At 42.9% G+C, this 25,831-nt stretch overlaps 1 protein-coding gene across 11 annotated transcripts in view; it reads left to right on the top strand.

The window, feature by feature from the left end:
* OSBPL9 (oxysterol binding protein like 9) overlaps positions 1-25,831 on the top strand; it is a 137,002-nt gene that overhangs the window by 7,132 nt on the left and 104,039 nt on the right. For 9 of the 11 annotated variants that reach the window (XM_037906136.2, XM_037906137.2, XM_043520918.1 and 6 more), the window contains exons 2-3: positions 6,868-6,918; positions 17,395-17,473. In XM_037906136.2, the coding sequence (XP_037762064.1) occupies positions 6,868-6,918; positions 17,395-17,473 (130 nt within the window). Of the gene's footprint in view, positions 1-6,867; positions 6,919-17,394; positions 17,630-25,831 lie in introns of those variants that run through there. The other 2 variants (XM_043520919.1, XM_043520920.1) reach the window with 2 other exon arrangements.

The following is a 25,831-nucleotide window of genomic DNA, read 5'->3' as shown; positions in this document are numbered from 1 at the left end:
GCAATATGTAAATCTGTTCTCAGGGGTAATTATGCAACATACTAACATGTTCAATTGTAAGTGAGTTTATCTGCAGAAGCATTCATTATGTTAAACAAACAAACCCTGAAAATACTAGTTTAGTTTTAAATTCTAGTTTGGAATGTCTAAGGTAGTCATTCTGGGCTCTGTAGCTGCCTCCTGGGGGACTGTATCCGCCCAAATAATGGGGCAATCCTTACTTCCTGGAAACAAATGTGGTTGGGTTGCATTTTCCTGTGTTTCCTGTGCACTTAAGTCAAAATCTACTTTCAGAGACAATGGAGTAATTCCATTCTCAGATGGTTTGTATGGATTTACACAGATGTAAATCAGTGAATAATTTGGTTAAAAATTACTGCTTAAATATAAAAATTAAGAATTCTGGATTTTTTTCAAATTAGATTATTCACTTTGAGTTGTTGCTAAAAACAAACAAAACCGAACCCTAACTATTGCTGATCTTAGTTTTTGTAACTATTGTGCAGAACACAATATTGATAAAAATATGAACTTTGTGATAAGTTCTCTTTTCTATGATATATATTTTAGTGACTTAGAGGCCATATACTACATATTCTCAATTAGCTGCATACCTTTCCTTAGGTGCAGTTCAGGTGGATGAAGCAATTAAACTAGCTGATGGTGGTGGTCTATATGTACTGTATTTAAGTACTATGTACTTTAGGGACCCCATATGCAGAATTCCAATGGGTGCTACCTGTGGCACACAGAATTCACTCTCTGTTTTATTCCCAAATGGCTGAAGTGTTTCTCTTCAGACTTCTACAAAAAAAGTTGTCTTTGGGCAAGGCTAAGATTGGAAAACTTTTGTTCTAAAGATCGCTATTTGAAAAAGTCAAGAGTCTGAAGACCAGGACTTAGAACATAATACAACTTTAGCTGTAGCAGTTGTTGCTTTAACTATGTTTGTTGCTTACACAAACAACTGAGTATGTCTGGTGACGGCATAGACAAGCTTATTTGTCTATGACTTAAAAGGGTAAGTCTTTGCTTCACAATTAACTCCAGTTCTTACCTGAGTTTTCACCCAGTCCTCCCAACCATCTGCACAGAAAACCCTTGGACATGGGTTTGGAGGTGCCTTAAACCTGGGCTAGTTTACCAGCTTTTGGGAAGGTGGGAGAGGAGAGATTTATTTATAACCTGGTCTATGCTCTAACTTGGGCTGCAACCCACTCACTTTGCTGTGAGGGCACAGGCAAAAATCAGTTGAGTGCTGATAGTCCCGTTCCACAGTTCTCCCCAAAGGATGGACAAGTTCTTCCATAACTGATTGGAAAAGAATTCTAGAGAGTCTCAGCAGAAAGAACTGTGGGATATTTCCCCTTCCCCCCCCTCTCCCCTCCAACACATACGCGCACACATGGGCAAGTGCAGAAACAGTGGTGACATAGTAATGTGGGTATGGTTTTGTTGTGGGGATGCTCACCCCTGGGCTGGACTAAGCTGGGCTCTCTGCCAATCATACAGGTTAACTCTTCAGTGAAAACATACCCCAAGCAGTCAGTTGTTGTCTTTCTCCCCTTCCATATTCTCTCTCTCTCTCTAACCCCCACCTCCTTGCACATATCCAGTCTGGGTCTTCAACACTGACAGAGCTCTGTGGACTCACTTAGGGGCTTGCCTACATACAGGTTTGCACTGAAATAACTGAACTTGTTTTAATTAACATTTTTTGTTTTATTGCAAATCTGCGTGGATGTTCTTATTTTGGAAAAAGTGTCTCACTTCTATTTTGCTCAGTAGTGAAGTACTTGCTGTGTGTCCTAGTGTGGACACAGCTTATATTGGCAAAACTCACTGCGTTTTTGCCAGTATAGCTTATTACAGCCCCACGAAACAAAATAATCTGTAACTGGCCCAAGTACAGTTTTGCCCATGTACCTGTGTCTACACCCCAGGGGCTTTTGCTGGCACAGTTCTGAATTAAGGGATTGTACTCTTTCATATTCCTGAGTGACATACCTGAGCTGGTAAAAGTTTGAAGTGTAGACTTGGCCTGGGGCATACTTAGCAGCTGAGTATTGTACAGAAGTCTAGCTTTCTACACAGTATTTCAGCTTTCCCCAGTGAAATCAACAGTGACCCTATACATACAGGTTATTTCAATTTTGAAATGGATCAAAGCATAAGTTTTGATCTTATGAAGTTGCATCTTACTAAAAATGCCAGAAATTAGCCTGATTCTGTACTACATGAGTTGCATTTTGTGCAGGTCAAAAGAAACTTAATGGAAGGCCAGCTTTACAGTATCTGTACGCAGTTAGGATGTTTCTGGAAGACACTTTTGCACTCTCACTGCATGAAAAGTCTTACGTCACTGCTGGTTCTTATAAATTCTGATTGAGCAGCAGCTTAATTTATATTATACTTCCTTGTCACTACATCTGCCTCAAAATAACTACATCGTGCTTGGGAAAAAATTAGTCTCCATGTAGTGAAAATATTATTTTGGCTGGCTATAAAATTTGCATTTTTCTCAGTGAAAGAACATTGCTGCAATATGTATAAAATACAAAGAGCACCAAAAATTGACAAGGAACAAACAGGATTAACCAGCTCATAAGTAATGTAACAACATCTGCAAAAATAGTAGTGTGTTCAAAATGCTATTTAATTCTCTCTAGGAAGAAATCATTGTGGTATCTGGATTGTGGGTATATATTTCTGCTATGTTCCATGAGGAGGGGCTCCATTTCACTGATTGTGCAACTTAAAGGTGGCTTTCTTAATAGAAGAACATTTTGGCAAGGTGTGGTAGTATCCAGATATCAACACCTCTTAATATGTTGTGAGGCATGAGGCCAAATACCCAATGTTCTTTTTCTTAACTTAAATTTCTTGTATAGTTTTTCAATTATAAATTATTTGAATCATTGCTCTTATAAAATCTTTGATTGGAGTGGGGAGGGAATTTAGTATGCCAAATGAATTAGTGGTTACTCTGAACAACTAGATTTGCAAGAGTGGGACTTCAGTGAAAGAGAGTGAGCTACATTTGATGGACTACTACTGGAAGGAGATACTATAGTGATGAACGTGGTATAACATTCTGCATAGAACAGAATAGAAATTAATTGGTTAATATTAACTGTTGACTTGTTTTCACTGGAAATATTAATACAAATGTGTCACTTATAACATTAGAGCAGACACTAAAGGGACATGACCAACTTGAAGTAATTTTATTTTTCGTAACATAACTGTAATTGCTGTTTCTATGCCCGGTCCTGAGTCTCCCTGCTGATTTTTGGGAAATGTGATTGAAAAACTGTAAAACACTTGTTTTTCTACACAAGCAAGAGAGTATTGAGGTCGTGACCCTGCGAAGTTAAAGTTAACTACTTGCGTAAGTGTTAAGGACCTCTTCTGCAAATAGATGAGCTACTTTGGAGCCCTCTAATCAGAGTCCTGGTGAAGTGAGTGAAGTTCCTTGTAGCAGTGGTCACCAGCCTGTAGATCCCGATCAACTGGTCAGTCCTGGAGACTCTCCCAGTTGATCGCGATGTCCGGGGATGTAGTGGGGCTGCTGCTAAGCCAGGCTCCCTGCGGGTCCGACGCTGCTCCTAGAAGCAGCCAGCGTGGCCCTGTGGGGGAGAGGCAGGGGTCTCTGTGTGCTGCTTCTGGCCTGCAAACACCACCCCTGCAGCTCTCATTGGCTGGGAACTGTGGCCAGTGGGAGTTGTGGGGGCAGCGCCTGCAGAGGGGGGCAGCCACGTGTTCCCTCCTCCTCCCCCCAGGGGCCACAGGGGTGTGTTGGCCCCTTCCGGGAGCGGCGGAGAGCTGGGACAGACAGGGAGCCTCCCTTAGCCCCACTGCGCTGCTGCCCGAGGTAAGTGCCGCCTGGCAGGAGCCCACACCCCAGCCCTGAGCCCCACCCGGAGCCAACATCCCATGCCCCCTCCTGCACTCCCAGCCCTGAGCCCCCTCCCAGAGCCTGCACCCTGAACCCTCTCCTGCACCAAGCCCTTGCTCAAGGCCTGAGCCCCCTCCCAGAGCCAGCACTTCATACCCCCTTCTGTACCACAACCCCCAGCCCTGACCCCCCTCCTGGAGGCAGCACCCCAACACTCTGCCCCAACCTGGAGCCCCCTCCTGCACCCAAAGTCCCTCTCAGAGCTTGCACCCCTCACCCTCTCCTGCACCCCAGCCCTCTGTCCCAGACTCAGCCTGAGGCTAATGTAACTGGATACATCGATTCACAAGATTTATTTTATAACAGTGACTCATACAGTTACACTTTGTTTTTTCTCCCTCCAATGTGAGGTGATCTTAAGAAGTCCCTCTTATTTATGTCATTCCCCTACTAATTAAGGGACTTGGATTGCTAGTTATGGGCTGGATGGGATTTCTGCAGCTGCTGCTGCTGCTTGCATCCACCAGAGGGAGATACAAGCTCCATAGTGCTTTCCCATCTCCTGGCCTAGAGTTTAGGATCCAAGCTCTTGGATTCCCCCAGGGCAATCTAGTCAGATGATCTCAGGCATTGTCTGTCTGCAATGCAGCATTGCTTGTGTTCTAACTTTCTGTGTCTGAGAGGGGAGTCCCTCTATGTACATTTTCAAATATAGGGGCTAACACAGCTTCTTTCAGCAGCTGATACTATCCCTTTGCTCTATTCCCCTATCTTGTGCCTTTCTTCTTTGCCCCAAAGTGGCAGTGCTTTCAAGGAAATCTGCACAGAAAATGTATATTTAATATACATTCTAGATTAAGCATTTGTCTTTGCATAATTAACGTTGCAAACAGTCTCTTTTAAATAAACAAACCTATTTTTGCTCCCCACACTTTGGCTTGGAAACCTAGTTTGGTTTGAAAACTGCTATATTTATTCTGATGGCAAAGGATGCTTCTCCTGCGTTTGAAGAAAAACTGTTTGACAGATTGAGTACAGGTTATAAAACAAACTAAAAACTTATCCCCACGCACCCAAAACATTGACCTGACTTGAAGTTTTGACTCTAGCACTTCTTGGTCTGTCTCTAGCTCAAAAGCACTTTTAACTGTCCCTTCATACTTTCTGTATAGTTAAATCTCCTTAAACTCATGGCTTGGTATTTAAAGATAGTAGGTTGTAATTTATTAGTGATTCTTGTAGTGGATGGTTTGGCGCCCAGTTCTTCTCTCATTGATGCCAATAGGATTTCTTTGCTATTGACTTAAGGAGGAACCTAATGTATATGAGCATGTTGCACTATATTGCCTGGTTGCAGCTTAGAAAGAAAATAGGGCTATTTCAGTAGCTGACAGCTATTGAACCTCTTACTCTGGCTCAAGTAATATATGCCTGAATTCTTGACTGGAAAGATGAGGGTTTCAGGCTTGGCTCTAAGGAGTATTAAATGAGAGGGACTGCCTCTGTGTAGCTCAGGTTGCAACCACAGCCCTGTTACAGCTCCACCTTCCAAAAAAACTCCTTGCTTTCATAGTTCTAGAATTAATTCCTGTTGATGACTAGAATGTTCTTTGACAATTAAGTACTAAAAAAAAGAAACCTTCTGGGCATTTTTTCAAGGGTCTAATGTTTCCTCGTGCTCCCTGATCTGTCCATATTACACCACAGTATTTGAAACATAGGTAGATTTTTGTAAATGGCTTCCTGCATGAGCCAGTGCCAGGACTAGTAAAATGTTTGACATTGCCTCTATTTGAAAACTAGACATGAGTCTCTATCAATGAAATGTAGAATGGGGGGAGGGAGAGTGTGGAGCCAGATATGGTAAGAGAATACTTTCATTGTTTACCTCAAACCAGACCTCCGCTCCCTGATCTGTTAATTATTCTTCCACCTGAATTCCCCATATAAATGCTCCTTGATCTATGACAGGAGTATACCAGTCCCTTTTCTAGATGGGGATACTAAAGAATAAAGCTTCAATAACTTGATTGGGAGGCAGGGTAGCCTAGTAGGTAGACATGAAAGCAAGCCATGTGGGCTCTGGTCAGGAGCCTGACGTTCAGATTGCTCTGACTCGATTACTGACATTTGGAGCGAAGGTCGACTGTGCTGCATGTGTACCTTTGCTATCTAGGGAGCTTATTTAGGGCTTCTCTATGTGGAAAATTTATACCACCATTAGCTAAGCTGTGAATTAAAGAGCTATAGTTATGCCAGTATAATTGCCTATGTGGGCATTCTTATTCCAGGATAAGATGGCCCTTTTCCAGTTTTGCTTATGTCACTTCAGAAGCAGTTTAAGCTAAGTCAAAAAGCCATTCTTGTTTCAGAAAAAGTGCCCACAGGGGGTTATGCTGGTATAACTATTGTGGTTTAAATATGCTGCTGTAAGTTTCCTAGGTAGACAAGCCTTTATTTTTGTACAGCCCATCTAAAAGGTGGGGCTTTTTATGATGTTAGGTGGAAGGTCGTTCGTGAGACTGTTGGGAGTGAAAGGACCATGTTATGGAGTCACTATTTTGCCTTTTCCCATATCCTCATGCTCAGTTCGACTTGCGTCTGCTCCTCTCCGCTTGGTTTAGTGGATGGGTGTATGGACCCCTTAGTCTCTTTCTTCAAGAAGTTTTATATGTGGTTTGATGTGCGCTTTATTGACTCTCTATTGTGTGACACCTTTAGAAGAGCTACTGTCCTATGCCATGACGTTACCTCCTAACATACTTAACACCAGAAAACAGACGGTTGTGTGTTATGGTTTCTTTCTTCCTGTGCTATATGGAGTACAACCGCTGTCATAGCGGTAGTTTTATTTCACCAGTCCATAAAACTTTACTCCAAAACGTTTTACTTCTTTCCAGATTGTCTTGAATAATTTATGTGAATTCTCAGTAAGTTTATTAATCGAATTAATCTGTCCTCTCTTTCAGTCAAAGGACAAAATGATGAGAGGATCACGAAGAGGGTGTGTTAGACTCAGAGTAAGTATTTTCTCTTATGTTTCTTAACACCTTACAACATGGGTAATGTGGTTTTACTGGATAGGGCACTGGACTGGGGACTTGAGAGACCTAGGTTCAGTTCCTGACTCTGCCACAGGGCTGCTGGTTCACCTTGGACAAATCACTTGGCCCCTCCCTGGCCTCAGTTTCCCTATATGTAAAACAGGCATAACAATACTTACCTCCTTCATCAAGTGCTCTGAGTTCTATGGATAAAGAGCTGTATAAGAACTAGACAGTATTGTGATCCACTGACCATGTACAATGAGAGAGTCACATGCTTTTGGTTTTTACTTTTTAGATAGTTTGAGAGAGCGAGCTTAGGCCCAAAATGCCTGCTGAACTCTCACACTATATACCTAAAAATGATTTTCTCTGTCATTCTGATCTGACATGATCTCTGTAATATTGCCACTTTGTCTTTCTGCCCTTTTTTATGCCATTCAACAATACCTGCCTCTCGACAGTGCTGTTATACATGGTGTCACAGCATCGGACAGCTATTGATCTGAGGTGGTAAACAGAAAGCTGAGCAGAAAAAAGGAGTGTGGGGGAAGGAAGAGCACAGCAGGCAAAACGAAATAATTTTCAGCTGATGGGGAGCAGTGTGAATTGAATAGATGGGGAGACCCAGTTAGCTGCATCAGAGAATCTGAGTGTATCTGTGTTGAGACATTTGTACTTGAAGGACTCCCTGTGCTGTGAGGCCGCTGTGCTGAGGGGAACCCTCGAGCATCTGTAATTCTCTGCAGACACTGAGCTTCTCCCCTCCACCTCCCACAAGTTCTCTCCCCAACCTTCACAGTCCCAACAAGCAAAACCACTTCCCTTACCTCTCCATTTGTACTCATCCCCATCCCTCCTGGTACACCTAGTGCAGATGCAGTCATACCATGGGGAGCTGAGGGGGAGTGAGCAGATGTGTCACGGAAGAGTGAACAGATATGTGAAGAAACCTGTGAAGCTATGTGGAGAGCATAGGGCAAAGGGGATTTCGTGCTGAGGGTCTGGAGTTAGAGAAGTGGACGAAGGGGAGCTGTACTCTGACACACTGTTCCATTGTGTTGGAGCAGAGCTCTGCTCCTTGCTTCTGTTCCATTCCCTTTGTGTCTAAGATTGCAGGTGGATTCCTGAGAGCCCACTAAAGGGATTTGAGGAGTCCCAGTATCCTGATGCTCATGCAGGGAGGTCATCGGACTGAGAGAAACAACTTCAACTCCATATTTCCATGTTTAGTGTTTTGTGTCCTGTTCGCTTTTTAATTCTAACCTTTTTAAAGGCAATATGCACTCGAACCACTCTCTGCAAAGTAAACGTCATCTTGACAAATCTTTGTCTTGAAATGCTATCCTATGTGAGAAAGGACTTATTCTCTGAAAAGCCTTTTATGCCCATCTTCTGTCTTTTCTCAGCCGTGGTGGGGGTGAGTTGTAAATTTATCAGGCTATGTCTATGCTTACGGCAGCATGTAGAGTAAGTACACTGCATGCACCTGTGAGTGGGGTGGAAAAGGGGGACTATGCTGGGCCACCTTGCCTATGGTCAGTCTGTAGCGTCAGCCCCACCTAACAGTTAAGGGGGTAGAGGAATCCAGCTCCTCTGACTCCCCTGAATTCTAACTCAGGGGCCCTCTGTAAGGAAGGCACCCACTATCTGCAGTCTAGCTAACACTGTTTCCTGTGCCTCTTCCTGCCACTCTGTATCACCTCAGAATGCATCATGACTTGCAGTTGTTCTTTGTCATCCAGCCCATGAGCCTCAGCAGTCTAGGGAGTCTTGACTTTGTGCATCGGTTCCCTCCTGGGGATACCTGTCTGCAGTAGTCCCTCTTTAGCCATGAATACAGGCCTGTCTCTCTCTGCCCACCACCCTGCTGTGCTGAAGAGACTCCCTTTTAAACCTCTTCTCCAACTGGAGCATGCCCATCAGGCATTCTGGAGTTTGTTCCCTAGCCTATGGGCTATCTGGAAGGCATAAGGTTGTGAGGCCAAATATCACTTCATAATTTGTGGGTTTAGTGTCTTTCATGGTATTTATCCAGTGGAGGGGTGCATGATCAATTATCAGGAGGAAGGGATTTTCCTGTAGGTAATACCACAATGCTTCTATGACCCACTTCACTGCCAAGGTCTGTTTTTCTATGATTGAGTAGGCCCTCTTGTGGGAATAGTTTCTGGTCAATGTAGCATATTGGATTTTCTTCCTCATTAAAGTCTTGGGATAGCAGTGACTATCGCCCCACATCTGAAATGCCTGTGTGGAGTATGAACAATCACATGAAGTCCGGGAGGAAGAGGACCAGTTCACTGCTCAGGCAGTCTTTCAAGATCCTGAAGGCTTTGTTACAGACCTCAGACCAGGTGATCATCTTGGGGATAGAGTTCTTCACTTGAGTGAGTGAGGGGTGCAGTTATTGTGATGAAACGGGGTATGAACTGCATATAGTAGCTAGCCAGACTCCAAAATCATCTAACTTGTTTCCTTGTCGATGGCACAGGGCAATCAGTCGAGGCCTGGACCTTTCCAATTAAAGGCCTAAGGTTGCCCCTTCTAATTGTGTATTCCAGATACATCACCTCATGAAATCCCAACCAGCACTTGGCCAGATTTGTGGTGAGGCAAGCTTCTTTGAGGCCCCTAGGACCACCAATATATGCTTGAGGTGTTTCTTCCAGTCACAACTGTATAGGTCTATATTGTCTATGTAGACTGCCTCATATTGGCTGTGTGATTGCAGGGCTGTCTCTGTCAACTGTTAGAAGGTGGCTGTGGCCCTGTGAAGGCTGAAGGGCATAGTTTTGAAATAGTACAGGCTGAAAGATGTTGCAAAGGTTGTTTTCTCTTGAGATGCCTTGGTCAGATCTAAGGTTGAGATGTACTTCGTGGCCCCCAATCAGTCAACAATATGAATATGCATCAAATGTGGATATTGCATTCATCTTCCTAAAGTTGTTGCAAAACCGAGTTGTCCCATCTGCCTTGGGCAGCAGGACATTGGGTCCCCAGCGTCTCTGGGATTCCTCTACCACCCTGAGGTCCAACATTGCTTGCAGCTCCTAATGGGTAGCTTCCTGCATCTTTCTGGACAGGGGATGATGACTCTCATAGACCTTTTGTCTGCGCTCTGTTGTGAGGTTGACAAAATAGATGGGTTCATCTTGGTTGTGACTAGAATGTGGAAGGTAAAGAGTGGACCATCTGCAATGTATGAGTCCATTGGGGCAGCTGAAGCCCTTCCCCCCTCAAGGGAATTGTCTGGCCCTGGGATAATGGTGCATGGGGACTTAGCTCTGGATCAGGGGGTAATGGGTTTATGAATAAGCTCTTGCTGTCTTGTCAGGGCTTCAGAAGACTTGTATGATAAACCAGGGTCTCTTTGTTCTTCCCAGGTTGTCGGATCTCGTAATCCACTGCTGCTACCTGGTGTACTACCTCAAAGGGTCCTTGCCATTAACTTTGATTCCAAGCTAGGCAGCAACAGCAATACTCTGTCTCCGGGTTGGCATTTGTGTGGATGGATGCCCCTATTATAGGCTTGTTCTTGACAGTTTTGGGCCTGTAAGGGGCAAAAGTCCCTGGTGTCTTTAGCTTCTCTCAGAGCTGGAGAATGTGCTTTATTGGTGCAGTGACTCTGGGAGGAGCAAGATCCCAGGTTTACCAACTAGATGTAGAATCCCCTGGGGTTGTCTCCCATATAACAACTCGAAGGGTGAGAACCCCATAGACGCTTGTGAAACCTTGTGCACTGCAAATAGCAGGAGCAATAAGTGATCCCTGTGGTGAGGCTCATCAGCCACAAACTTTATCATCCCTTTCAGGGTCCTGTTGAAGTGTTAGATTAGTCCATCTTTTGGGGGTAGTAGACAGATGACCTGGAGACTTGATTTTTCAGTAGCTCACATATGTTTTTCATCAATTGTGACATGAAGCTCATCTCCTGGTCTGTTTCTGTGGGGATCCCCACCCTCACAAAGACCATCATGAGTTCCATAGCTGTGGTCACCACATTGGTTGTGTGAAGCGGAATGGCCTCGGAGTACTACGTGCTATAATCCATGATCAGCAATCCTTGAGGTGCTAGGCCACTACCTGATGGCAGGCCCCCAGTGGTGCTTTTCCCTCTGGAAGCACTGTCGGTATGTCTCAGAGAAGAATGACTGCCTTGACCTTATGATAGTTTTAGGCATCCTGGTATCTAGCACCCTATAGGTTGCCTGGGCCGGCCTTGTCAGGTATGGAGTCAAGAGAATGGCCCGGTGGCCATGCTACCATGGTGGCCACAATGTTCAAATGTTACCAAGAAGGTTCTGGGTCATTCTCTGGGCCTGTCTTCATCAGCCTGGCCAGGATCCCTGGCATCAGGATCACCCTAGGGCAGTGCAACTCAAAGTGGTTGTCCGCGGACCAGTGCCGGTCCACGAGCCATCGGCTGCCGGTCTGCGTGCACATTGGAAAAAAAAAATTGCCGGTCCCACACATCAGATAGCTTGAGAAGCACTGCCCTAGGGGACCCTGACCCTGGGTTAGCAGTGGTTTCTGGGGCTTGTTGTGCTGCCATCTGCTGGACCTGGTGGTGTTTCTGTTCTTGGTGCTGTGTGGTTAGCTTCCAGATGAATTGCTGCTGTTTCTGGGTGGCCAGCCATTGCAGTAATTAATTCTGTTGCTGCAGCTGGATTGCCTGTTGTTGTTGGCTCTTCACCACCTACTTCAGCAGCTTCACCACATCCATGTCACCCCTCTTCCTTCCTCGCTTCTCAGTTGCCCTTCCTTATGTTCTTCAGCAGGACTGGGCCCTTATGTCATCATTCTCCATCATTGTGAGCCAGGTGGGGACCCACCCAATGGTCAGAGTCTGTGGTGGCAGCCCTGCTCTGTGTCTCAAGTCTGCGGTGACAGCTGTGTCTAGCTGTTAAAGGAGTAGGAGGAGCTGGCCCCCCCGCCCCAGAGTTCTGATCGATGGGCTCTCTAGAGCACTGTAAGGAAGATATCCCTATCAGCAGTCAGACTAATACCCTTTGCCTCTTCCTACCACTCTGGGCATTGTGGCTTGTAGTTGTTCCTTGTAATCTGGACCATGGGCCTCAGCAGACTAGGGAGTCCTGGCTTCATGCAGCAGTCCCCTCCTGTTTGTTGTAGTCTTTCCACAGTAGTGAGTGCAGGCTTGCCTCTCTCCACCCACTACCATGCTGTGCTGAACAGACTTTCTTTTAAACTCCTCCTCCAACTAGAACATACTCAGCAGGCTTGCTGTGGTGGGGCTTCTTGGGCCCAGAGTTGTTCTTGCATCCCTGTCTCTCCAGTGTGGGGTTTATCCACCTCATCACAGTCCCTCTAGTGTGGGCATAACTAGCATGGTAGATGGTGAGGTACTGCTTAGGCGAGCAAAGATATGCCAGAACCTTAAGGTATATACCATACATGGCTGTCTGTGTTTAAGCAGTGTCTCAGATGTCTACACTGCTATTTTTAGCAATGTAGTGTCCCACTGCTTCCCCCCTGCCAGAGCCTTTCACTGCCATATGTAACCACACATTGCAGTGTGGACAGTCTGCTTTTCACTGTGGCATGTAGCTGCACATACCCTACATGGTGCTGCCATAAGCTCTCCATGCAGAGGCCAGTCACAGCAAAGCCTGCCCCCTTGTGGAACATGTGAAGTTCTCTTCCAGCGAAGGAGTGGCAGTTGATCGCAATCTCGTTAACTTTGTAGTATCAGCTTCTATTACAAAAGCATAATAAGAACATTAACTTAGCTTGATATTTCCTAGGTTACTCTTTGGAGCTTTTCTGAGTTGCCATGTTCATTGCCCTTTCATTTTTTTGAGTGTAGGTTTTTTTTAGGTCTCCTTTTCCCAGTCTTTCCCTATTCAGTGTCACTTAAACTGCTGTTATGGCATATGACAGTGGTTTATAAGGAAGTCTAGAGCAGGGGGAGTGTAAATCTGAATCTTTAATAAAGATGTCCTTTATTTAAATTATTCATTAATCACTGCAGTTAAGTAGGTGTGAACAAAAACAAACAAAAGTGTTTTTAAACAGTCTGTTCAGAAATCCTTTCCACTTACTGATCAGATTTCACTCACTTGATTCTCATGGTATCGTCACTTCACTAGTTTTCCGACTATGAGTGGTTAAGGTCAGAAAATACCCGAATTTCTAATTTGATATTAATTTGCCATGGAATACACAAGGGGCATAATCTACCTATAAGGTCTGTAATATTTGACTACAACATAGCCTTGTTAATACTGCCTTGTGAGGGAGTTGGGCGTTGTTGAGACTGAAGTGTGAAGTTATTTGGCACTATTCTGACAACATTAAAGGAAAACAAAGGGGATCGTGCAGAAGTTATTACAAGCACTGTGAAACATACATTAAAATATTGCCAATGGTTTTTCAAACTTGCAGTTCTCCTCTTCTCCAATCCAGAACGATCTACGGAACCACAGCTGTGGAAGCTGTTCCCATATCTTTCAGAGTATAGGCTTGGAAGTGTTCAGACAACCAAATGATCTGACTGGCAAAATATCTCTTTATAATCTCATTCAAATCCAGCCATAGACTAAACAGCCCTCATGCTGTAACGTTTATTTTCTAAACTGGTCTCCATCTTGGTGGTCCTCACAGAAAATTTTTTTCTAAGGGGGTTTTATGGGTTGCTGTACCCCGAAGGGCAGCTAATCGTTAAGCGGCGCCCTTACCCATTGTCTTTCTGCTTTGGCTGTAGTAGGTTTCAACGGCCTGGGCTCCTAGCTACTAACTGGTGGCATCTCCACCTGTCTGGCTAAGGTAGTCAGGAACTCTGACTAACCTGATACCACGAAAATATACTCTTCTGACACCTCTGTAATGGATGAACCCACAAACAAGGTACACGTTATTTACAAGGGGAAATGAAGAGGCAGCATATAAAGGGAAATGGGCAACATCAGTAATACCATACAGCCTACAAGTAATCCTGTCCCCAGGGTGATTTCCCGGGATTCGTAAGTCCAGTTTATTCCACACTTGGGGGCTCCATAACTTAGAGGAACTCATGTACCTTGATGAGTCGTTGCAGGCTTGAAGGCACTTTAGTGCAGTGAGGTGAAGAGGGCACTGATTTGCCCAGACGGCCAACCACTCTGTGGCAGTAATAGGCATTTCTCACAGTAGAAAAAAAACCCCATGACGTAGGGGATTTCTAAGTGTTTCTAAGTCCAGTTTCTCTCTCCCAGAGCAGTTCGGCAAACCCCTTTAAGGGTAAAATAGGCAACGCCTCAGTGAGGGCTGTTGTCCTCTCGTCCCCTGTCCTTTTGGCTTAATCAGTTTTCTGTCCCTCAGGGTTCACCCAGTCACAGGACTCAATGCCGCCACCCCACCATTGGCAAAGTGAACACATTACAGTCTTCTTCATCTATCTTCTATGCAGCAATAAGCTTGATTGCCTTTTTCATCAGACCCATTATCCCAGGTTACATTTTGATATTAACAGAATATCCACTTGGTTTTCTCGAGGTAGGAGGAGTCATTTAAAAAACATCTTTCAGTTAGCTATGTTTAGTTTTATCTAAAAACAAAACTCATTGTGCATAGCCCAGTGGTTTAGAAAGTCATGTGGGGAACAGTGCTCCTCGTGTAATATCTGTACTCTACTTGAGATGAGTGAACTTTTATTAATATGTTTCAGAGTAACAGCCGTGTTAGTCTGTATTCGCAAAAAGAAAAGGAGGACTTGTGGCACCTTAGAGACTAACCAATTTATTTGAGCATGAGCTTTCGTGAGCTACAGCTCACTTCATCGGATGCATGCTGTGGAAATCGCACAAGACATTTTATACACAGACACCATGAAAGAATGCCTCCTCCCACCCCACTCTCCTGCTGGTAATAGCTTATCTAAAGTGATCATCAAATTGGGCCATTTCCAGCACAAATCCAGGTTTTCTCACCCTCCGCCCTCCCACAAACAAACTCGGAGGGCGGAGGGTGAGAAAACCTGGATTTGTGCTGGAAATGGCCCAATTTGATGATCACTTTAGGTAAGCTATTACCAGCAGGAGAGTGGGGTGGGAGGAGGCATTCTTTCATGGTGTCTGTGTATAAAATGTCTTGTGCGATTTCCACAGCATGCATCCGATGAAGTGAGCTGTAGCTCACGAAAGCTCATGCTCAAATAAATTGGTTAGTCTCTAAGGTGCCACAAGTCCTCCTTTTCTTTTTATTAATATGAACACTTCTCACCTTTTGGGTTGTGGCTCCTAGGATGGCATCAGCACTATGAAAACTAAACTGTCAAATTCTAATCAGTTTCTGTCCTGCTATTATGTTGGTTTGAGAGTCATAACGTTAGTTTTATTTAAACACTGGTTTTGGGTACTGTCTCTCTAGTTTTAATGATCTCTTGAGGCCCCTTGAATTTGTAAACTGGATTGGAATCTAAAACTGTCTCCTTGATAATGCTTTTCACAAAATGATCACTCCACATCTGTCCTTTTCCTCAGAGGAAGCCATTCATAACACCTTCAAAAGATGAGCCAATGAGCTTAAATTCATAATTTTGCTAGACATTAAAAAACATGGTGTTAATAAAGACACTGGAGTTATGGCTTATTACAGCAATCTGCAACCCAGTAACCTCCCCTTTTTTTGCAAAGATAACAGACCACTTCTCTTTGAATAGTCTCTTACAGTATGTGTTAACTACTTTTGCTAAACAATCTGTTCCACCTTGTATTTAGCTGTGATGCTCTGAGGGCTTGTCTACACTTGAAATGTTACCGCAGCATAGCTATGGTTGTGCCGCTAAAGTGCTTCAGCATAGACATTACCTACGCTGACACATTGGCGTAGGTAATTCATCTCCCTGGAAGGTGGTAACTTCCATCAACCTAGTACTATCTACGCCGGAGGTTGGCTACGCTGCTCAAGACGTGTGGATTTTTCATATCCCTGAAGGATAGGCTGACCCAGATATAACTTTTTAGTGTGGACCAGGCCCTTTTCCAGATTTGAGGAAGAGTTCTGTTTAGCTCAAAAGCCTGTCTTTTTCACCAACAGAAGTTGGTCAAATAAAAGATATTGTCTCTCCCTAATATCCTCGGACCAACATGTCTTCAACAACACTGCAAACTTCAAAGTGGAAACTCAGTTTGCTGAGCTGTCAGGCAAGAGTGAACACGTTTTATGTGAATGATGTAGTGTGAGATTAACTTGCTGCAAACATGTAGGTAACGTGATCTCTGCACATTGAGGTTTGCTGAATGCTCCAATGAATCCAGGTTTCACTGGCTTATTAAGTAATTTAAAACAAATAGCTGGCTTCTTCAGACTTTCAGGCAAAGGTAGTGTTGGGGTAATTCTGTCCTTGAGTTGACGGTATTTGGGCTGTACATCGAAGAAGCTTGTAAGAGCCTCTGTCTGCTTTTTCAGAATATTTTATGCACAGCTATTTCTATCAATATTGCGTGTTTTGGGAAAAGGAAAAGAGATCTCATCATACAAAATAACATTTTGTATTATCAGGTTTCATATAAACTGTATTTCTGTTTTAGTGTTAAAATCAGATCTAATGAGTAATAGAGAAATTAAGTATAGATAGGGCAGAAAAGATGTCTTCAGTTGCTATTAAAATGAGAGAGACTGTGTGAGGCAGAAACCTAGATAGTTTCAGACTTATGTGCTGCACAGGAGAAGGCTCTTGCATGGGGTGCAATTATAAGGAAAGGGCAGAGAGGAAGGTTATTGCTAGATGACTTGAGGAAGGAGAATAGAGGTTGGAGTAAATCCATGGATGAGTTAAAAGCCTTTTGAACTGGATGCTGAATGTTCCTTATTGTTATCCTCTGTCAGGCATATATAATTGTTTTTCTGTGAACAAATGTGGAAATGAACACTTGAGTATATATACATTTAAAATATCTGTCTATTCCTTCTAGTAACTCAGCACATGAGAAAACAAAGGCAAAAGTTAACCACTACAGTACTAGTAGAATATACTAATGACTGACTATTAATCTTGTTTAGAGACTGAATAAGATCTCCTGAGAGAGATTTCATTTGATTATGTATTGAAAACTATTATTGTTTCATACATGATAGTGTTAACGATATTCATTACTTTTCTTGGTGTGCAATACAAAATAGAGTACTATTTGCTTTATAATGGTTCTGTGCTAAATGCTAAGTCTATCTCAAAAACAAAATATGTATACACTTATTTAGAAAATAATGAAGCCTTTGTAGAAATAGCCATTGATTTTCTCCTCAACCAAGGTGCAGTCTTTTCACCAAGTATCTGGTTTAATTCTTATACTTAAATACAGACAGTAAATCTTCCTTTCCCCCCCTTCTCTTTGCAGTATCCTGGTTACTTCCAATTTTGTCAATGCTTTTTACATTCTAGTAGTGTAGTGATAGTGTGTGCTGCTGATGTCACTGCTTGCCTTATCAGGATTTTTGCTCTTTGTTTCACAGGGAGCTGTGATTGGTATAGACGATGAGGACGACAGCACCTTCACAATAACTGTTGATCAGAAAACCTTCCATTTCCAGGGTGAGCTGAAAGATGAGGTTCTTTCTTCTTGCAATAGATCCGACTGCGGCTGTCTATCTTCCTGTTTTGGTGTTTGATGGATGATCTTAAATGTTTGGCTACTGAACTGCATGAATGAGCACCCTGGGAACATTCTGGATCCAGAGGTGCTGCAAGGTTAGGCAGGGATTTATATCTGCAGTAGATACATATGTGCTAGAAAAGACTGTATCTTTGGCAGGATTTGGGGATTAAAAATTTAAAGGCTAAATCAGTCATAATGGGTTTCTGCTGATGGGTAGTGTTGGCAAAACATTGTCAATCTTCATTGTCAGGATATATGATTAAGCCTTTCTGCATGAAGAGTCATAAGACCTGTGTGAAGGTTGCAATTTGTGTTCATTTGGATTTGAAACTCAGTTTTGAGGAGACTAGAGGCAACATTTGGCTTAAAGATGGATCTTTGCTTCAAGAGCTGCAAGTTTGCATTCATTTCATCTGCATTTCTGTGTGTTGTCTGCCAATCACCATTTCTCTGCTCTTATCCTTTTAATCATATTTACTAACTCCAATGCCATCTGCCACTGCTATGTTTCGTCATTGCATGCTATGGTTCACCAGTAGAAAGGGTAAGGTACTGTATAATCGTTCTCATTATGGTTGCTACAGAACCCTTAAATATCTTTAACCACAGCATTGGTAAATGTTGTCATGACATATTGTTCTAAAGTACCTCTTTTCTCCTGTCGTATGGTTAAAATCATGTCGTTCTCTCTTGGGTTAAAACCTTCAATTAACATCTATTTGTCCTTCTCCCAGTACTCCCCCACCCCCGCTGCTTCTCTGAAATGTAGAGTGAGGGAAGAATTTTATTTATAACTGTCTTATGGAGTTGGAAAGTTTTAAGTAAATCTTTCAGGGCGGGGAATGTGACAGTCAGCATTTACATTTGTGTAAAATTAGAATAGATCTATAACCTTCATTGTGCTGTATAGATTTGCAAATTAGTATTTCAAAATCAGCGTGCATTTTGAATTCAGGTGAAATACGGGCAGTATTTGAGAATGTATTTCTATAATATCTAATGATAAACATTAGTCATGCACCATGTTTTTCATTGGCATATGTATTTCCTATGCTACAGTACCTCCTAAATGATATATGGCTGTACTCTAGCTTCACTGCATTAAGCTTTATAAAGCTCTGCTGACAGCAACACTTAACTTCTCTGTTCTCAAGGATAGCTGATAAAACACAAAGGTAAGCTAATTTCTAACGTAGACAACTGAATACAAAACACTGGTCTTCAATGCTACAGAGCTAAATATTTATAAATATTTCTGTATGAGAGTTTGATGCAGGTAAAGAGTGAAACCTGGAATTCTCCTGTTTTCAGTTCCTAAGGAAATACCTATTGTGCAGTTTCCTCTTGTTGTAGTTCCTCATCTGCTGTATTGTTTCCCTATGGAAGGGGACCAAAACCTCTCGAGAGAAGACAATCATTTGATACAAATATTAGTCTTGCTTATAATAATCTATATTTGGTAGGATACTTAAACAATTCCTCCATAAGTACTAATTCTGTCAATCATATTCAGGTAGATAGATATCCATGCTTTAGAACTTTAAGATGTTAAAAAATGTGTACATTTTAAACTGTTATCTTGCTTGTTTGTTTTCTAATTTTAGGATCTATGTCCAATACAGCAGTTTCTCTATTAGAACCACTTTTTAAAGGTGCTTACATTAATTCGCTGAAGTCTGTAACTTGGCCTACCGCCAGCAAATTGTACTAATGTTAGGAAAAAATATCAATGTACACTGCTGACTCTGCATTTTAAATTTACAGTAAAAATTGAAATGCTATGAGGTTACAATGTAAAACAAATTTAGACTTGTGGAAGTTTTCTTTTTTAAAAGCTATATTTTTAAAGGTTTTACATATCCTATAAAACATAAATTGTGTAATGCCTGGACTATTATGGCATAAAGGTTTTATTGGGAATGAATTTGGGATGATTGCATCACTCCTGAGTGGAGAAGCCATGACTGAGTTATGCAGATTTTTCTAAATGAGTTGTGATAAAACCTTTAATACAATCAGATTTTATCATATATGAATGTATGTATATGTAATACATGAATGCATTGCTTAGCAAGAATTTATTCTGTAAGATGCACACTATCAGTATTTGTAGTGACCTTTTAAATAAAAACCCCACATGCTACAGAAGAACTACTCTAGGAATGTCTTGTATTTTCTATATATTAAAAAAAAAAAAATTGAGGGGAGATCTTTATTCTTCCACCTATAAAGACAATACAGTTATGTGCCCAAATTAGCTGGAGTTGAATTGAGAAGGGAAAGAGGAAGAGAAAGTAGTAAATATAAAACATATATGTAAAAAGTCTAAAATATTTTCTAAACCTAAACGTTTCATGATTTTAAAATCCAGTAATTTGGGGTCCCATTGGGAATCTCCCATTATTGATGGGACAGGTTCTCTCTCCCCTCCCCCCCTCCCCATTTTTTGGCCCTGAATTAAAAGCACCCTCAGTGTAAAGGTCGGTTAGGTGTAGAAATACCAACAGTGGCCCAGGGCTGATCTTTCCCATCCTGTGCTTTAGGTGCAGTTTTTTTTGATGTATTATATGGAATTCCACATTTGGGGGAAGGAGGATGAAACTCTTTTTTTTGTTTTTGTTTTCCGCCTGGACAGGCTGACTTTTAGTTCGTAATATGGTATCTGTTTCAAGCTCTACCTGTGTTTTGGAAAGTTAAAATATCTAGAGAGGTAGCTGAAAGGGTAGAAGGCAGGTGAGACAGTCAAAGATGCATGATAAATTGCAGAGCCCTTTGATCAATTTGTCATGTGGATGTTGCCTTCCCGTGTTACGTGTGTGTACATGTGTTTTGTGTGTGTTGGGCCAGATTTTCAAAAGTGCTATAAGCATCCAGCAACTCCCACTGAAACCAAAGAGAGGTGTTAAAACATTTTTGAATCCTGGAAGTGGTTAGCTGGGCACTGGCTCTTGCTAAGACTCCCAACCTGGCTTCTTCTGACAGCCATAGATCTTTTCCACAGCACTCCTTAGTGACTATCTGAGTGCTGGAAACTGGTCAGTTACTTAAATCATAAGGCACTCTCGGATTAGCCAGTTTCGGGTCTGGTTTTGGAGCACACAAAAAGCAAGTGGCTGCTTTGTGTCTGATGGAAAGGGTACTTGAAAGCTTTGTAAATCATGGTCTGTCAATATTTTCCTCTTTCCTCTTCAGCACTGGGACTAGAGGGATGAACAATAAATTCTGTGATGACCCCATCTCAACCTCCAACAGCAGGACCATACTGAAAGTCATCCTAGTGTCTTTGTCTGTTCTTTCCAACAGCTCAGGGCTCCACACATCATGGCTTTAACATAGGGGCATTCTGTAAATCACATAGCCCTGAGTATAAATCTAACCATCCTCAGAACAAATTTGTTGGGTTTTGCCCCATAGATCACTGTGCAACTTATCCAATATAAGAATTGTTGCTTACTGTACCTTGCCTGACCTCAGTAATTTATACCACGTGATACAAGGTCAGATAACTTAATGCCTGGATTGGTGTCCCCAGTAAACTGATTTAAATATAAAACCTTCAGCCAGTCAAAAACAACCAATCATTCAATTACAGAACAGTGATGTAAAACTTTCTGTCTTCTGATTGGGTTAAGCTTGGAGCATCCATGTTCTTTAATGGAAGGGAAATACAGGCTTTCAAAAATCGTTCAATAAGCAACTGTTATGATTGCATCAACATCACTCAGGCCAAAGAGCAGTAAGTAATGTTTTTTGATCACTTGGTATAAAAGAAGAACGTCAGTGGAATAAATGTTTGCCACGGGATAAATTTATTTTCAGTTAGATTTGACTTTGTCAAGGCACTTACTTAACAGTAGATTTCCACTTTCCTACTCCAGAGTTCTGCTTCTTTCTTCTTTTTCTCAGTAAGTGTTATTGCACATTCCATCTATTTACTTTGGGGTGGGAAGCTAGATGGGAAAAGACTTAAAAGTAATCTAGCTCATCCCTTCTCTGCTTGAATGAGGCATCATTTGGCCCTACAGTATGACCTGTTCTAGGGCCTTAACCAAAGCCCACTGAAGTAAAGAGGAAGACTCCTGTTTACTTCCATGAGCTTTGGATCAGGCCCAGGTTTGTTCAGGATATCTGTGAAAGTCAACTTAACTACCACCTCTCGGGGAAGTGGCTTACCCACACTGATGAGGACCCTTCTTGTCAGCATAGGTAGTATCTACACTGAAGCGCTAGAGTAGTGCAGCTTCGTCGTGGTAGCATTTCAAAGGTAGACAAGCCCTAAGTGTTCAGACCCTTGAAATACTTGCAGAGTGTTTTTCCTCTGCCCACCACACATTTAGCTCATCACTTAGCCAAGCTATACATACTTTGACTTTCCAAAAGAAAAAAAAAACTATCTTTCATCCCCTTCCATCACTTTGTTCCGTTTAATGCCCTGTAGATTGTTCGTGTTTTGGAAACAAATCTAATGAACAGAACACAGTGTTCCAGGTGCAGTCTTGCCTTCTTGATATGTGACTTGATGTCTGTTGCAACTTGCAATCGCGTTGTGGGTGGTGGCGGGGGTTGAGGTTTTTTTGGTGGGTTTATGTAAAAAAAGATGAATTGTGGATTTTTTTTAACTTGGAAAAGATACCATCGACTTGACACACTCTCACTTCCATCTGAAAATGTATTGTTTGAAAGTGGATCTAAGGGGGCATCATCGTTTCATAGCAGGTATTTGCCAGCCATGCTTCACTGCTGCTGTGTAAATAAAGGGCTGAGAGATCAGAGATGGTCCTGTATATTGATCTGAGCTGGACTTGAGGTAGCTCTTGCTCTCTGGCAGCTAGCCATGGAGAACAGCAGGGCTTAACCTCTTCTTCTCCCATCCCTCCCTCAACAAAGTGTCACAGTGTTGCCGTGAGAAGGAAGCATAAACGCACCTGTGCACATCTTCTACTTCTGTAGGTGCACTGAGAGATGGGAAATCAGATTACTGCCTCCCCACCCCTCAGTTCCTTTCCTGGCTGCCTGCAGTCACAGTTTGGAAGGTAAAGGGAGTGGATAGCCAGGCACAGAGTCCTAGTGCATAGGGGAAGAGTATTTCTTTAGTATGGGGTGAGGCTATGGGCCCTAATAAACATTTGTGCTGGTGGGGACTTATAGTCTCAGTTCATGGGAAGAGAACGCAACACCAGCAATTCGTGGATGGGGCACATATAGCCAGTGTTAATGTGGCAGCTTGAAGCACCAGCAAGTAAGGGCAGGGTGAAAGGGTGGGCTCAGAGCCCTGGAGGGTTGAGTGCCTGAGAGCTTCTGACAGTGGGAGGAGAGGCCAGTCCTTGCAAATGGAGGGAGGGGGTCCTGGAAGGACCAGCAAGAAGCTTGGGTAGTAGAAGAGGCAACCCCAGCAGCCTGGTTCAGGAGAGATGGTCAGCATCTCTTTGGGGAGGAGGGATAGCTCAGGGGTTTGAGCATTGGCCTGCTAAACCCAGGGTTGTGAGTTCAATCCTTGAGGGGGCCCTTTAGGGATCTGGGGCAAAAATTGGGGATTGGTCCTGCTTTGAGCAGGGGGTTGGACTAGATGACCTCCTGAGGTCCCATCCAACCCTGATATTCTATGAAAAGCCCAGCAAACCAAGAGGGGGCCGAGAGGAGATTCTCTGGCCCAAGCACATTCTATCCTGGGGGAGGGAGCTGTACATTCTCACCTACCTCTTACGCTTCCATGGCTTGGCTTCTCACCCAGCTTCTGCCGTCTTCTCTAGATTCTTATGCAGGGCTCTTCCTTTGGGGCTTCCTTAGTTGATTATAGCAGTAGAGGTGACATATTAAGGATAAGGGCCCAGAGGGCAAAATAACACACAAAATGGCTGCAGCTGGAAGATTCATAGATTAAAAGGTCAGAAAGGACCATCTAGTCTGACTTCCTGTGGAACACAGACCATATAGTTTCCCCAAAATAATTCTTAGAGCGTGTCTTTTTACTAAAACATCCAATCTTGATTTAAATATTGCAAGTGATGGAGAATCCATCACGATCCTTGGTAAATTGTTCTAATGGTTAATTACCCTCACTGTTAAAAGTTACCAGATTAGAGACCTTATTTTTCTAGCATTTATACCTTGTATGTAGCGACTTTTACTGTTGTTGCTGCTCAATTCTATGACTGCTAGTGTCCTCTATGAGACTTTTACCAGCAGGAGCAGAGCTGAAATGGCAGCAATGACAGGCACGTGTGCGCACAGAGAAGGGGAGGAGGAATGGGCCTGAGCATGGTTTATGTTGTTCTGGAGTCTTCTGGCCAGCTTCTGTTAATCTGGAGTGGCAGTTGCACGTTTGCCCCCTCATGTTAGGTGAAGTGTGGTTCATAAATAAGGCTGCAGGCAGTGAGCAGGCTTCCTCTTCAGCTCCTCTTCCTAGTTCTAGAGGCTACTCCCAGAACGTCTGAGCAGGCAGCCAATACTGTACGCTCATTTTCCTCCCTTTTCACTGCTCCCTTTTCTGTCCAGTGCATCTCAGTGCAAAGTGGAAAAATCTATACTATAAAGTCTATACCCACACAATGAACAGACCTCATTGGAGCTGCTCTGGACTCCTCCACCAGAGCATACTTGCCCATGGATACGTTCGCCACAATGTTCAGCTTCATCTCTACAATAGAGCAAAACCCACAAACCACAGAAGGGCTTGTCTTCAACCGCTGGGTTATATGGCAGCCTACACATTTGCTACACCCTTAGCAAGACTCTGCTCTCAGTATCTTCAAGCCTGGCTGAGGACAGTCTACATCCCCAACAATCAATCAGTTCAAATGGATGTCTATACTTCAGAGGGTCCTCCACACTTTCAGTTGGTGAAAAGCTCCCCAAGAGGTCTGTAGGAGTGCCATTCTTGCAACCTTCCCTCGCAAAGACCATCACCACGGATGCATCCCTACTAAGCTAGGGCACATGCATTCAGGACTTCATAGCTTGGGGTAAATGGTCGCTGCAGGAGGTGACCCTCTACATCAATGTATTAGAGCTTAGGGTGACTTGTTATGCTTGCCATCACTTCCTACCCCACCATGTCAGGGGCCACTCGGTCAGAATAATGGTAGGCAACAGAGCAGCAATGTATTATATCTGCAAGGCTACCACCTGGTCTCTAGTGCACACATCTTCCCAATGCTATGCTCTCATGCCTGTTTCCAGAGCCGAGACAGCTTTGAGTGAAGTTCTGTAGTGCGTACTGAATCTGCTGCCTCCACACTCTGCTCTGTATTGCTCTGGAATCTCCTGAAGTGGAGCACCCACAGGGATATTAACTCAAAGAAGGAGAGGTTTTTTACCTTGTACAGTGACTGGCATTCTTCAAGATGTTTTGTTCCTATGGATACTCCACTATCCATCCTCCTTCCCCTCTGCCTCAGAGTCTTTGTCTGGATTTCATGGTTAAGAAGGAAATGGAGCATCAGTGAGTCCACCCTCCCCTAAATACGCTCACATCAGAGCACAAGAATTTGTAGGGTGCGGACCTGTGGACATGGCTGATGGAAAAGCTGATCCAGAGTGCACTGGTGCATGCACATCTTGAAATGGAGCACCCATATTGACAAAAATCTCAAATTCCAGTTACTGTACCAAGTAAACAACCTCTTTCTGTGAATTCAGTCTAGAAATTCAACCAAGATGTTCACAAGTCTTATCTTGATGTCAGAGACCTCTATCTATTTGAAGCTTTCTCCTAGATATTTTGACTCTTTCTCTGCTGTGATTTTTAATTGCAAAGGTCTGTAATGTAGACAGGGCTGTATAAGGTTATACTAATTACACTATAATACTGGTAGAGAAGGTTTTTCTGAATGAAAAGCTTTTTTTACAGGCTTCTACAACTTCTAAATACCTTTTTGGATGAACTTCTAATAGTGGCAGAATATTTTGGTAAAATTCTGTCTCTATGGTGGTATCAGAGAAGGGTGCATATGGTGCAATTTGCATTACTTAACACTAAATATTGTTGACATCCCCCTAACTCCCTTCTTTTTCACTTTGAGCATCTTTTATTAAAAACTTCAGGATTGAATGGGCTTAGTGCAACCTATTTGTTTTGGGATACTAGAAAATTCATTTAAAGTTACCTGTGAAAATAGCATACTGTGGAATGCTAGCTTTTTATTCTGATTGAATTGCATGTTGTGTATATGTACTACCTGAACATAGATTAAAGGGAAGTACAAGCTCATTTCCACAGATGGAGAGAGATATTTGCTAGATATTCACGTTAGTAAAAATTCTGTCTTGATAGTCACCAATGGATTAAAATAAAT

This window comes from Chelonia mydas, chromosome 8 (genome assembly GCF_015237465.2).
Source record: "Chelonia mydas isolate rCheMyd1 chromosome 8, rCheMyd1.pri.v2, whole genome shotgun sequence".
Classification (NCBI taxonomy): Eukaryota; Metazoa; Chordata; order Testudines; family Cheloniidae; genus Chelonia; species Chelonia mydas.
Note: the sequence above shows the minus strand (reverse complement) of the source record. Positions and strands in the feature narration are given on the sequence as shown.